Source organism: Podarcis vaucheri, assembly GCF_965113315.1.
Source record: "Podarcis vaucheri genome assembly, chromosome: 6".
NCBI classification, from domain to species: domain Eukaryota; kingdom Metazoa; phylum Chordata; class Lepidosauria; order Squamata; family Lacertidae; genus Podarcis; species Podarcis vaucheri.
This window is the reverse complement of record NC_138764.1, coordinates 33250839-33265641: the sequence shown is the minus strand read 5'-3', so window position 1 is coordinate 33265641 and position 14803 is coordinate 33250839. Positions and strand designations below refer to the sequence as shown.

Genomic DNA, 14803 nt, shown 5'->3' with positions numbered 1-14803 from the left:
AAAGATTGCAGACCCCTGTTCTAGGTGATTGTGCATAGGAACATAGAAAACTGCCTTATGCTGAGTTAGGCAATTGGTCTATTCAACCCAGTATTTTTCGCATGGTCTGGCAGTGGCTTTCCACTTTTTCAAGCAGGGATTTCTCTCCCAGCCTCACCTGGAGATTCTGGGAATTAAACCTGGAACTTTTGATCCACAGTACCATGGAGGTGTGGCTCTTCCCCCACTATCAAATCTGCAACAACTAGTTTCTTGATCAGCAATTTCCTTCGTCAGCCACTTTCAGAGAGATTGGGAACGCTGGTCTGGTCTTGAATTGCCCATCCTTTAAAGCTGCCTTTTATATTTCTAGAAGAACAACTAAGAAGCCAGATGGCAGAAGCTTCATGGACCAGGTTTGGTTCAGGGATGTTGCATTGTAAAGTACTATTTCTCTAGCAGATGTGCTATTAGGAAAATACACTTTTAAGATGTACCTGGGAGATATTTTTTCTCCTGGTTGAATTAACTTGTGATAACTGCTGTTTTTAAAATGTCTTGGATTTTTGAGTACTCTGTATATGAAAATATAATTAGGTTTTAGTGTTTGGCGCCAAATGATTGAGATGGAGGGCAGGTAAAACAATGTATTGTGGTATTATTCGATTTCTATTGTAGGGCAGGGTTCTGTTTTGCTACTTGTTTTGGACAACTACATAAGGATAGGCACTGTTAACTTCACGAGATCTGGTAGTCAAAACCACATTTTGAATTATGCAGTGCATAAAACTTTCTATGAAGTCTGATCCTTTGCAGGCGTCCTCAGAGGCAAGTCCCATTGAAGTCAGTGGGACTCCCTTCCAAATATATGTGCATGGGATTACAGCCTGGCTCTCTCTTCCTAGGGTCGTGTATTCATCCGGAAACGTCAAAGAGTCTGAGCAAGCGATTCTCAAGAAAGAAATATCAAAGCCTAGCTCCACAAAGGAACATGAAAGTGTGGACGTCAGCAATCTGCAGAATGGTGAAATATTCGCTGGACAGTGCCTAGAAAATCATGAAAGGACATCTGGTTATCAGTATTCCTTAAGCGGAGCCCTAGAAACAGAAGCTGCTGCTTCCCCTTTTATTGCAAATGAAATTCCTGGAGAAGATGCTGCTGCTGCTGCTGTTGATGCTGAAGGCAATGCAGTTGTGTCAGGTGAGGTTAAACCGGTGGCGTTTGGATTTCCTTTTGTTACTTAAATGCCAGTGTGGGTTTGTTAACCATCTGAAACAAGGTTTGCCGTTGCTGCGCTTGCAATGTCGAGTTTAATATTCTTCGCTGTAACTTGGCTCCTGAGTAATGAGCCTTGCGTTGTTTAGACAGGACTGTAGGAATGTGTAGCCACAGCAACTCTTACACCCACCTATTGTGTAAGAGCGGAGATGCTCTAGTGCCGAGCGTTTTGTGGAATTACGGAGTTTGCTTAAAGCATTGTTAGCCCACTCTTCCGTTGGAAAGGTACCCTGAGGCTCACACAAGATCAATAAAAACAACAACCAAGGCATATTGTGAGCCTGCAGGCAAGATGTAACAGTGCAGTCCTACACATGTCTCTTCAGAAGTCCTGGTGAGTTCATCTTTCTCCAAAGTGGGTTTAGGATTGCAGATCATTTCCCGGACATGAGAACCACTAGTCCATAATGCCTTTGGGCTCAAGCTCCATTTATTGACCCTCATCCATCCCACAACTGTTCAGATTAGGGCCATGCGATATCTGGTTTTCAACATTGTGATATCACCAGCTAGACACTGAGATATACCCATATATCACCAAGTCTGAAATAAGGGTGGAGCTATGTTGAGGCATTGGCTGGCATTGCAGTTTTCCCTGCATCATGATTTCTGCGGGTGCCTACTCTTGTGATTCGCTGCCCCTTGCAGAAGGCAGGGGAGAGGTGAGCCGGCAGAGTTACCAGGGGCTGCAGGAATCGAGAGAAGCATTGGCTGGCTTTGCGGTTTCCCCCACATTGTGATTTTCGCGTAGTGCACTCCCACACTGTGATTCGCAATATATTGCCAAGTCAAAAAATTATGAAACTGATATCACGATATGGGCTTCAAACTGATTTTGGACAATATATGGATATATTGCCCAGCCCTAGTCCAGATCATGGACAGCCTCCCCCGACTCAGCTGTTACATAGAAATAGGGCAGGATGGCATCAGCCCATTGATGACACTTTGCCCCCAAACAACTAATGACCACACCTGGTGGCTTTATATGGGGAACAAGTGGGTACAGCATAGTTCAAACATTATGACCCTGAAACTCATGATCCCAATGCTACTCTTACTGACCGGACTGTGAATTAACATCTCCAGGGGAGGCCTTGAGGGTGTTCTGGATGCTTGGGGGAAAGTCTCCTGGTATATCCCTGTCTATGGAATAAACTCCCCTACAAAGTGCAGTAAGCGCCAGTGTTAACATTTGTCGGCAACTGAAGACACACCTCTTTCCCCATGCATTTGGGAGGGATTGAGGTTTTAGAGATGTTCAGATGTTCAGGGATTGAGGTTTTAGAGATGTTCCTTTTTTATTACCTGTTTCCTATGTTACTGAGGCTGTATATTTTATTAATGTGAAATTCCACAGAGCTTTTCTTTTAGGATATTTTCTATTCCAGGACCTTATGGTGGAGGATGGTCTCATAACAAGTCATTTTTCTTTGTTCCAGATGATTCTAAAATAGAAACAGCATCTTGCTTAGGAAAAGACCTACTGATGCTCTGCAAGAAATCTTGGTTTTCGGATCTTACTATATGGATTGACAGAAAGCAATTTCAAGTGCACAGGTGCTTCAAGAGACTAGCGTTTTTTTTTTAAAAAGCAGCTTATTGCGTTTTTCGGGTGGGTGGAACAACGTTTAGAAATGTCTGTGGGTTGTATCTAATTAAGCTATATTTGGAGTCAGTGGAGTAGACCCATTGACATTAATGACTTAGGTTAGTCATGTCCATTAATATCAGTGGGACTACTCTGAGTAGGTTGCATTGCATACAGTCCATTATGTGTGATCTTCGATGGAGAAGAGCTAATCTAATACTAGATGAAAACTGGCATTGATTCAGCAACAGCGTGTTGAGTTTTTAAATATTCCCCTCCTGCAAGAAAAGCTTAGTTTAGCGAGCAAGAGAAAAAGAACACAGCTGTCTTGCTCCTTAAAGCTCTTGGTCCTCAAAATAAATAAGCAGACTGTTACCAGAATAAATCATATTGAAAAAATTGCAGAGTGTTAATAGCTGAATTAGTGTTAAGCTGCAGATCTGCCCTCAAAAGAGGTATTTCCTCATTTGGAAGGAAGATGAAAGATCTGTGATGGGGGAAAGTAGTGATGTTCTGTGTTCAAAGTGGGAGAAAACCCCAGGTGCCTAAGAATTTGAGATATTCTTCCAGCCTTGTTTTGTGGATAATGAAAATGAATTGTGGATTAGCTGTTAACTGGAGGCATTTCAGAATGGTAGCATTTTTCCACATTCTGTGACAAATCGGATTAAATTGCCAGGGATCCTGGGAGAAATAAGTATGCAGTGAGCAGACACGCATTAGTAGGTAAAGGGCAAATAATTTCAACCTTTTGTAGCAGCTTTCCTAAAATAAATATTTGTATCTAGTAGAATAATGTTTACTCCCCCCACACACCCCACCCTTCCATCTCTCAGGGCCATTTTATGTGCCAGATCTTGTTACTTTGCTGCTATGCTGAATGGGAGCTGGGCCGAAAGCTCTCAAGAGCACATCACTCTTCAAGGGTAAGTTGTTTTGCAAGTCGTATGGGAGCAAAGGTAGGCAATTTAAAATCACTGCAAATGCGGAGCAGCCATGCTGCATACCAAGCAATTCAAATTAATCTGTCCTGACTCTCTTATTTGGTGCAGTATATTTTGAGCAACAGTCCTAAATTTGGGTTAGTGGGAAACCTCTGTGAATTGAGAACCTGCATCTATCTATTTGCATCAAAACGTCAACCGGAAGAGTTAAAAATGGGAAAGTTCTGCATTGCAATTAAATTCAATGAGCAAGTAACGTCCCTTCTCTGCTTTTAGCATGACTTGCTGGCCTGTTAGATGGGTAGTAAACAAATTATAAAGGGAATGTTGGAAAGACATTGCTGTGTCTTGCCTCCCTGGAACAAATTCTTTGTAGGGGAACAGTTAGGGGCAGAGGTGCCAGCTTGTGAGGGTGACAAGGTTGGGCAGCGTCACACGGGTGAGCATCATGCCTCCGACAGCACTGATACGTGTCAGCACTGATACAAAGGCTAATGGGAACCCATTTAAAACCACAATTGCGATGCTGGAATAAGGCTATCATCTCTGGGGAGAGGTTTTTCTTGTCGCCCATGTCTCTCCCAGCGCCCGGGGATGTTATTGGGGTAGGTTATGTATGGGGGCACTGTATTCCTACTAGAGCTATCGTTATGTGTGAGACCACTTGGCCAGTATATTTTTTTGATGAGAACTTGGTACAGGGTGTCTATCAATTAGTGCTTGTTGGCAGGATTGTTGCAGTCTATATGTAAATTGAGATTTTTTTTCTAGGGAGTGGTTACCCCACTTAAATGACACATTACAAAATTGCATATCCTGGTTTAAGGGAAGCTTTAGTTAGCCTTGAATCAGGGCTGGCAACTACTCAACCATACTTGGGAGTTGGGGCCTAGTGCACCAGCGAGGAGTCCAGATTCTTGAGGCTTTTCCCCATTTTACCTGGGAGCTGTCACTGGGCTTGTACTGGTCACTGTAGGTCTAACAGTTTAAGCAGGTTTTTGTAGCCATTTCTACAATAAGAGCAGCGCACATGGCGAATAGCAAAGCAAGCTGCCTGCCTTGGTTCATGGATTACTTAACACTTGACTGTGGATTAAGAATTACAGATTCATAAAACTCCAAATCTTCTTTCCTTGTCGCCTTAGAAAATGCATTAACTGAGCATTCCTTGTACAGGTGCTCTGACTTTTAATTTGTGCAATATTATACAGCCTTCCCTTTGAATAAGATCCATCTCAGCATAGTGAGATTTCCCTCTGAGTAAACATGAGGTTTGCTGCGCACATCTGTGGGGATATAAAGCTGTCATTGTACTGTGATGACGAAGTGACAATAAAAACTAGCTTTCTTCTGCTCTTACATATGTTGAACATGGTTCTGTATACCTGGTGGTATGATGCTGGATGCTTTTTTTCCCTCAACTGACATCCTAGAACTTTTGATTGCTTGGGAGCTTGGGGACACTTCTTGATACAGCCAAGTCAGATGCATCTTATCTGTGATAAAGCCCGTGACCACTTTTCCTATTCTTCTGGCTGGAAGTCAGGCAGCACCTATATTTCTTGACAAGGGGGTGTCTGTTTCACCAGCGTGTCTCAGTTGTAACCAGTCTCAGTATTTCTGATTATGGAGCTTAAGACCCGTTGATCCAGTTACAGATAGGTAGCTGTGTTGGTCTGCCATAGTCAAAAATAAAAGAATTCCTTCCAGTAGCACCTTAAAGACCAACTAAGTTAGTTCTGAAGAAGTTAGTTCTTCAGTTACATCTGAAGAAGTGTGCATGCACACGAAAGCTCATACCAAGAACTAACTTAGTTGGTCTTTAAGGTGCTACTGGAAGGAATTCTTTTATTTTTGACCCGTTGATCCAGTTCAGCAAGAATGCCAAATCATGGTTTTGTTCTATGACAGGCATGTCCAACCACAAGTTGGCTGTGATCTACCAACAAGTATCAAAAAATGGCAGTGATCTACCACTGTCTGAAGTCATTTGTTAAGTAAATAAATGGATGGATCATTATTTCACAGATACAGTAGTTATGTTTGGATATCATTATGACAGATCCAAATAATTACTAGGTGGACAAGTAACTAAACAAGTGAGAAAAGTCAAACTGTATTTTTATATTACCGTATTTTTCGCCCTATAGGACGCACTTTTCCCCCTCCAAAAATGAAGGGGAAATCTGTGTGCGTCCTATGGGGCGAATACAGGCTTTCGCTGAAGCTCGGAGAGCGAGAGGGGTCGGTGCGCACCGACCCCTCTCGCTCTCCAGGCTTCAGGAAGCTATCTGCAAGCCTGGGGAGCCCGCGGGAGTTCCTGCGGGGCTCCCCACACTGCGGATAGCAGCCTGCTGCCCGGCGCGCAGGATGCCCTGAAGCAGAGCACACCGGGCAGACATCGGCCAGCCCCACAAGCTTGGGGGACAGCGGGGAGGCGCAGCGCCGCCATCCCGCTGTTCCCCGACCTGGTTTGGGGGGGGGGAATAAAGGGAATTTCCCCCCTTTATTTCCCCCCAAAAAAATTAGGTGCGTCCTATGGGACGGAGCGTCGTATGGGACGAAACATACGGTAGTTTGCACAGATCTGAGGAGCCAGCTTCTCTCTGTCTCTCCCCTGTCAAAGGGAGCTGCACAGCTGATGTGGATCCCAATAGTGCCTGCCCACATTAAGCCCACCTCCCCTTTTCCAGCAGCATTGCACAGTCTTCTCCCCATCTCCCTCGTACCTTCCTCTGTCTCCCAGCGCGCGCTGCTCAGGGTTGCATTACTGTGGAGACTGGCGGCGGCTGCATCTGAGGTTGCAGAGAAAGGCCCTGCGATGGACCAGAAACAATCCCGTGGTCCACTGAGGGCTCGCAATCGACGTGTTGTACATGGCTGTTCTATGAGAACAAGTCTGGAAGAAAGCTTGGGCTTACATGCACCCTTCTCTTATGCACACAGGCTAATTAGTGTGTCATTGTTTGCAACCTGGCCCAGTAGGCTTCAGTGCTTGCCCCACAAATGAGGATTGCAAGCCCAGATTGAATCTGGGGCCACCGTGGCAAATCTTCTTATACACTGTCCTGCCCTTTTGTAGATTTTCCTGTTGCCGTTATAAACGTTTGAGAGTACAGTGCATATGGCTTATCCTGAAATAATGAAAATGCTGTTTGAGACCAGCTGTCAAGACAGCAGGGCTACTCATTCGTGCTGTTTTTATGGCTACCTCATGCGTTCGCATGCAGCTAGACAACTGTGTTGATTTTTTGTCATTTAACCCAAAATAACTAATTTCACTTTTATTGAATGCTCCTCAAACATATTTAATGTTGCCACATGTTGCAGTATGTACAGTTGTTCCTGTTTATCACGTTGGAAGCTGTACCCCAAAATGCAATCTTAATTCTCAGGAACACAGTGGGTTGCGTTCTGAGTTGCCCTTCATTCTCAAGAGGGCTCCTTCCACTCTCGGAAAGCATTCTAATTCAGCAGAGGTGCTGGCTGCAGGAAGCGGGTGGCGAGAGAGAGAACTTTTGCTGATTCATCATGCAGTTCTGGATGGTCCTCTGACCTTGCAGGGAAGACTTAAAAGGGCTGCAGAAGGAATTTGGTGAAAATCGCCTCTTCAGTGGTGCCACCCTCTGGGTGGCATTCTAGATCCATGCAACCAGCGCAGGTGTTTGTGTTCACTACGATAAAATTGTCTTTGTCCCGCTGCAATAAAATACACATTCCTCAGTACTTTTGTGTATTCTGTATATTGACCCCTGACTTACTCTGTGACCCTGACAAGCATGGTCCAGATTAGATAGACAAGGCAAAGGTAGTTGGAGAGGACACTGGGTACATCAAATGAGTTAACAGCTGTAGAAGCTACTTGGGTGTAGGGTTCTCCCACACACAACCCCCCCCCAATTCCAAAATATTCCACATATGGCAACCAATAGAAGCCCCCACCAATGTGTGTATGCAAGGAGATGGGGTAGAGGGAAAATGTGAACCTATGACTCCTGGACCACTTTTTGCAGTAGTAGACCGTGTTTTGGTATGTGTTCCGAATCTTCCTGTTATGTCTTTATCTGCCTCTGATCTCTGGAGGGGCTTAGTTTTAATCTCTTATAAAAGGCATTTTAATCTGCTGAAGATTTCTTCGGAAAGCCTTAAAAATAAGTACAACCCTTGCCATTTTAGTGATGGGGAATCTCATAAAGATAATTTAATCTTTAGATCGCACAATCTTAACAGCACTTGTTCCTAAGCAGTGTTGGCACACTTGCCTGGGTGGTTAGCAAATAAGAGGCTTCAGGGTTGTAGCCAAGGACTAGATCGCTGGAGCTCTTGTAAAGCTGTTCTTGTGAGAATCCAGCTTTTCACATTTTTAGCTGTTGGGGAATGTGACCCATGTATAATTTTAGATTGCATTAGTGGTATTACTTTACCTTGATGTGGTTTCGTTTTATAATATGACAGGGCTCGGTGAACCACTTAGGGTTTCTAAAACGTGAACCACCTATTTTATTTCACAGATGCTGGTGTCTGTAATGATTTTTCTTTCTGTTTTGCAGCTTAAACCATGTAGAGATGACTGTCGTTTTGCATTTTATCTATGGAGGAGTTTTGGATTTCCCAAACAAAGCAGATGCTGGGTATGTGTCAAGTTTTGTTATTTTTAATTGCATACCATGCCTGATCTGCTTCCACCATTCCACATTAAAATAGAAAGTATGTCACAAAGACTATAAACTAAAATGGCAAGAGTGCCAGAAATAATTATTATTGCACTCTAATTATGTTTGAAGTACTGCGAAAAGGGGTGTGTGTCTTATTTTTTTGGCAGCTGAGCTGGTGGGGTAGTAGTGATGAAGGATACTCTGTGGGAAGGAGGGGAAATGTTTGGTACTTGGGTTACTGTTTATTGCTGCACTATGAAGGGTCTGGAAAACCTGCCATTTTTATTCATCTCACTCACAAAACCCAAAATCCCATCCATGACCTTTGCCCTCTTTAAGTCCTCCTCTTCCTGGATGCTTTTACCAAGCCTAATGACTAGTCACCACATTCAAAGTGCCATTTCTCCATTATATGAAGACGTGAAGGAATGCAGCAAACTTTGTAAAGCTAAACAGATGTGGGTCAGGTTTGTTCTTGAGTGGGAGACCATCTAGGGAAGTGGATAACATTTAGCCATCCAACCTCTGCTTAAAAACCTCCAAGGAGGAAGAGTCCATCACCTTCCAAGGGAGTCTGTTCTGCTATCAAATAGCTCTTGACCAGCACAAAGTTCTTCCTGATGTTTAGTCAGAATCCCCTTCTTTGTAACTTGAATCCATTGGTTTGAGTCCAACCCCTTGGAGCAGGAGAAAACAAGCCTGCTGAATCTCAGGACCACAATTACCTCAATGATTGCCTTTCCCTATATAAACCAACTGGGAGTCTGTGATCATCATCTGAGGCCCTTCTTCATGTGCCTTCTCCATGAGAGGGTGGCAACACAAAGCAGGCCTTTTCTGCAGTGGCTCCCCACTTGTGGAATGTTCTCCCCAGGGATGTTTGCCTGGCACCTTCATTATACGTCTTTAGGCACCAGGCAAAAACATTCCTCTTCAACCACGCCTTTGTTTGATATTCTGTGGCCTTTAGAATGTGCTTGGGGGGTATTGTTTTCTTTTGTGTTTGTTCTATTTATTTGAGCTTTTATTTTCTATTTTCATCTTGTCAACTGCTCTGAGATCTTCGGATGAAGTGTGGTATATAAATGCAATAACAATAATAATAATCTTCCATGCGACAGCCCTTTAGATATTTGAAGATGGCTATCCTATCTCTTCTCAGTCCTTGAACTTTGGTAATGCCTTTTGCTTTGCTGTGAAAGGATAGAGAGGCCCCATGTATATGCTGGAAACTAGCCACCCGTACAAAAATAAATGTGCATTCATTGTTCTATCTACTTTTGCCTCTGGCCTCTTCTGTCACTGGCGTGTGTCCCCAGAAGGCTGCTAAAAAGGGACTGAAAAAATGTTTACTGCCACAATGTATAGCATGAATTACCAATCTGAGGTTTATATAACAGGGTTGCAAGGCTTACACCTTAATTTTTTACTGGTATACTAGATCCCTTCGGAAATGTTGCTGTACTTGGCTTTCAAAAAAATATGAGTGGTAATGCAGTCATTTAGATTCACTTGTCTTAATGTGATGCAGATTACTATGGAATGATTCCATTATAAGCAGGATTATCTTCTGTATAATTTTTATTATTACTTTTACTCCAGTTCCATACTGAACATTGCAGACATGTATGGGCTAGAGGGCCTAAGAGAAGTAGCTATATATGTTCTGAAAAGAGACTACTGCAACTTTTTTCACAAGGTGTGTTCCAATGTTTATTTTTTTTCTATTTTGACAATAGCAATAAAAGCCAAACGGCTCCAAATTCTTGATCAAATCTTCAGTCTAGGTATTGCAGGCCAGAGTGTTGAGTTGGAAAGCCCTTACTGTCTCTACTTGGTAACTTTTTGTAATTGATATGCTAGAATTATAAATAGGAATAAAATACAAATTTTAAAATGGATTTAAAAGCTGCTTTAAGCAATTCTGGGAAAGTGGAATAAAATGTTCCTTAAATACGTGAAGTAGGTGTAAGATCTAAAATTTTCGTTGTTCACGGAAACCATTTTTCATCTATAAATCAGGTTGTGCAAAATGTACTACGGGATATTTTTTTAGATTGGTGGTTTCCATCTTGTTTCTTGGAAGTCTCTTAGGGCTTCCTTAATGAGAAGAACAGGTGCAGTGGGCAAGCTTGCTTTGAAAGGCAAGACCCTTTGCCCACTGCTACTGAGTTTTGTCACAGTTTGTGGCTGTGTTCTTGAGTGCACTCTTAGTACATACTCTCGGTGTGATGCAGTAGGCCTGGCTCTGGCGCCCCACATGGGTTGAATTCAAAATCCTCCGCAATGCATGGAGTTTCTGAGACAGACCTAGGTTATATTGGGGGGGGGGGGAATTTATCATTAGATAACATGATGTGGAAAGAGTTCCCCAGAAGTAGGAAGTTTGAAAACGTATCATTTTAAGAGAAGCAGTAAGCATGCCCAGCCGCAGAATGAATAATAAAATGTTGATTATTATTTTTTGAAGACTGGATCAGAGTGATCCGGTTTGTATACACAAATACAAGTGATCTGTTTACTGAAAGCATTTCCTATTGCAATTAGCAACTTTCATATCTCTCAAAGGTTCTAAAAGTACAGTAAATATGCTTATATCTTTACAATTTTAGCCTGTGCCTGGGAAGCACCAGCCTGTTATCGAATGTCTAGCTATTGCCCATTCGACAGGAGCGGAAAGCCTTTATGATGCTTGCATGAAGTGAGTTAAACTATTTTGATTCTTTCTTTCCTTCATCGCTTTAAGTTTTGAGAAAACTGTTGAAAAACAGCAGGCGTGTATCGTTTCTTAAACTCTTTGACTTGTAATGGGAAAATACTTTGCAGCTGCTCACATATGTGATGGGACATCTGATGGGTTGATTTGTCTAAGCACGATATTTCCTTTGAACAGGTGGATGGTACAGCATTTTGTAAGATGTTGGTCAGAGAAGAGCTTTGCTAGTTTATCCCCTGAGCTTCAGAATAATTGTCTTAGCATGTTGATAAACTCTTTGGTAAGTCTGTTTGCTTGTTTTCAAATAAAAAAAAGCATTGACACTAATGCAGAAATCAACCTGCCTTGATTTCACTTCATGTACCAAAGTGACAGTTTTGTTTCATTGTGTCTTAAGATTTCCAGCCTTGGTTAATATATAACCTCTAGTGGAAAGTGTAGCTGTTAGAAGACTTTTGATACACCATTTCGAATTAGTATAATTTTAGTGGTGCTAACGTCAGCATAATTTAGGTGGCATGTTTGCTATTGGTTTGTGTCTTTAAATGTTCTAAGCAATCTTATGATGTTAAAAACATAACACACCATTCAAATAAGAAGTTTGATTGATCACTAGGCTGTAACATTTTTATATGTTGAAATAGAGTGTAGAAACTGCATATTCCGTGTTGCTCAGAGCACATATGTATTGTTTTAAGAGTCCACAGAATGCTGCCCATCTTTTGATGGAAGCCAACCGGCTGATCGGGAGTCTTCCCCGAGTGAAGTGGACTGAAACAGCTCTTCTCTTGGCATCTAGACTGCAAGAAGAGTGTGTAGCATTTATGGTGGCACATTTCCCCGACGTAATACAAAGCGAGAGCTTTTTTGCCCTGCTACAGGTAAAAATCTATCTGATTGATGCCAATGTTATAGCAACCGATACCATAGGCTGGGATTAGTTGTCACTAGAAACTGGGCTTTCGAAGCAGTGAACGATCTCTCTACCTACTGAGATAAAGTGGCTGCAGCTGCTTGGTTATTTTTTAGGACGAGTTGCAATGCTGCAGTCTTATATGCACTTTACCTGGTAGTGCATCCCACTGAACTTAATGGGGTTTGCTTCTGAGTAGAGATAGGGTTGTGATGTTAGGCACACTTTTATTTCAGTGGGCTTGTGAACTTTCAGTCAGTGCAGGGATCACCAATCTAGTGCCTGAGGACGCACATGTGCCCCAGGATCCTCTCCCCCTATAGCCTAAATGACCAATCTAAGATCTGGCACCAAAATGCATTCTCTCTCTCTCTCTTTCTCTGTTTCAACTGACTGCTTCTATAATGTCTTCTAGTCTCAGGCCATGAGCAGTGAACCTGACCTCCTTGATCAAGTGTTTGAAGCAGTCGAGAAGGGTGTTGGCACTGAAAACAGTTGCTCTCTTCTTACAGCCATGGACACTTTGCTAAATTCTGCAAAAGTGAAGGACACGGTAGGTCTTACAAAAATTTCAAAGGGAAAAATATTCTGCTGTTGAAATCTGGCTAATGAATTAACTTCCTAAAATATTTACACTTTGTGGAGGTGCTCAACCTTGGCTCAAGTGACTTAGTGTATATAACTCTCGTCTTGCTATAAGTAGAACCTGCAACAAAACATTGCTTGTGCTGTGTGCTCCTTTCGGGGTTCGTGCCGCCCATCCTCTCTTCTGTTAATATGTTTATTCAGTTTCTGCCTTCCTTTCCATTTTTCCTCCAGGAGAAACCTAGCATTCTGTGAGCACTGAATGCACCCGGTACTCACCAGGCTGTTTTCTAAAGTTTTGTTTTTGCCCTTCTGCAAACCATGGCGATCCCCTTTACCCAAATCCCCCAAGCCTGCTAACAACTCCCTCTTATGTGTTAATGCTGTTTTAGTCTGCTTAAGAATTGGCACTCCAGGAACTGGTTTGCTGCTAGTACATAGGATGGGAGCTCTGTGTACATTGCTTCTTTCCCTCAGCCCCTTTTCTATTCTGGCACAACAGAGTATGTAAGCATGTCCTTGTAAATCTTGGATGAAATCAGTGGTGCTGCGATCTTAAGGAAGCTCGCTTGCGAGTCATTCTTCCTGCGCTGCTCCTCTGCAAAATGGGTCTAGTTCATGCAAAGGTGCTGCAGTGAAAAATGTGCTGCATTATGAGGCCGCAGGTACAGAAGGGGTTGGTGCTTTCCACCTCTGTAGCTGCCAGTCTGCTCAAACGCTGTTTCGGCGGTTCCTTAACTTTCAATATAGGCTTCCTCTTTTATTTAGAGAAACATGAGTGGTTGTATTATATATTTGGAGGCAGGGGAGCCTGAAAATTCACATATACATGTGGGACGTTCTATGTTTCTTTCCGAATCGCAGCCCATGTCTTTGAGTTGGAGCAAGCAGCTGTGTAATCTGAATGGACAATTAAGTTATCATAATACCCAAATTAAGAACATGAGGTCTCGCGGTGGTGGTGGTTTGGTTTGGGGTTGTTTTCCAACTTGGAGTCTGAAGTATCACTCTTACGTTGGGGTGGGGAATCACTCTTTAGCATTTCTCTTGAAGAGATATGTACAGTAGCTGCTTGAGTTGCACCCTTAAGCTTACTTCATGTTGTGTTCCTTGGCAAATGGATTAGTATAGTTTCTTTCCCCCTTGTTTTCAGGAAAATGAATGACTCGTAGAAGCTTGGAAAATCCCAAAATTCAAAATTGCTTATGTCTTACTGATCCTGGGGTACATCAGTGCATGTTCACTTAAACCAGCCTTTCTTAACATTTGGGTCCCCAGATGTTGTTGAACTACAACTCCCATCACCCCTAGCTAGCAAGGCTGGAGCTCAGGGATGATGGGAGTTGTAGTCCAACAACATCTGGGCACCCACAGGTTGAGAACCACCGACTTAAACTGAAATCCCCTCACATTTTAATGTTTAGCACTACAAATATATTAGTTGCAAGCAAATCATCCCTTAGGTTCGGTGCCTGTTCAGCTCAGGGTTCAGAGTTGAACATTTTTTTCTTGAGCGATCTCCAGTTGAACATGGCTGGGGAAAATATCTATGTAAGATACTAGAGAGCTGGATTTGAAACTCACAGCCAGGCCAAATTGAAAGTAGCCGTTTAGACGGACAATTGATCTGACTTGGCAGGAAGTAGCTTCGTTTTATTAAAATATGTTCCTTATCCCTGAGAGCCTACGGGGATCAGCAACAGATAATAAAATATCCAGTTACTTGGTTATTAATTTATTTGTCACTGGTTCACACAAACCTTGACTTAGCATGAATCTGTGGGCTCCCAGAGAAGAGCAAGCAGTTTCTTTGCTCCTCCCCAGTCACATTTGCTTCCATTGGCTTAGCGTGCTGTCCAAACCTGGATTTGTGGTTAAGCTCTCTCCAGACCTAACCACAAAAAAACCTCTGTCAGTTTGGGGAGAGTTTTAACCACAAGCCCAGGTCCAGACAATACACCAAACCAAACCTTGGCTTTGCAGTAGCAAAAAAATCCTAATGAGGAGTAAAGCAAATGCAAGCTTTTCTCCAGGAGCCTGTGTGTTCATGCTAAACTGCTTCTCTCAATATGATCTGAACTGGACCCTGCAATCGTCATAGGAGACCCTTCTTTGTGTGCCTCCTTCACAAGAGGTCCGGA

At 42.8% G+C, this 14803-nt stretch overlaps 1 protein-coding gene across 6 annotated transcripts in view; it reads left to right on the top strand.

The window, feature by feature from the left end:
* Positions 1 to 14803, top strand: part of BTBD8 (BTB domain containing 8) — a 42641-nt gene that overhangs the window by 15154 nt on the left and 12684 nt on the right. For 2 of the 6 annotated variants that reach the window (XM_082227700.1, XM_082227701.1), the window contains exons 3-11: positions 885 to 1180; positions 2701 to 2818; positions 3686 to 3775; positions 8344 to 8424; positions 10051 to 10147; positions 11061 to 11149; positions 11342 to 11444; positions 11863 to 12045; positions 12493 to 12630. In XM_082227700.1, coding sequence (XP_082083826.1) covers positions 885 to 1180; positions 2701 to 2818; positions 3686 to 3775; positions 8344 to 8424; positions 10051 to 10147; positions 11061 to 11149; positions 11342 to 11444; positions 11863 to 12045; positions 12493 to 12630 — 1195 coding nt within the window. Of the gene's footprint in view, positions 1 to 884; positions 1181 to 2397; positions 2434 to 2697; positions 2819 to 3685; positions 3776 to 8343; positions 8425 to 10050; positions 10148 to 11060; positions 11150 to 11341; positions 11445 to 11862; positions 12046 to 12492; positions 12631 to 14803 lie in introns of those variants that run through there. The other 4 variants (XM_082227703.1, XM_082227702.1, XM_082227704.1 and 1 more) reach the window with 4 other exon arrangements.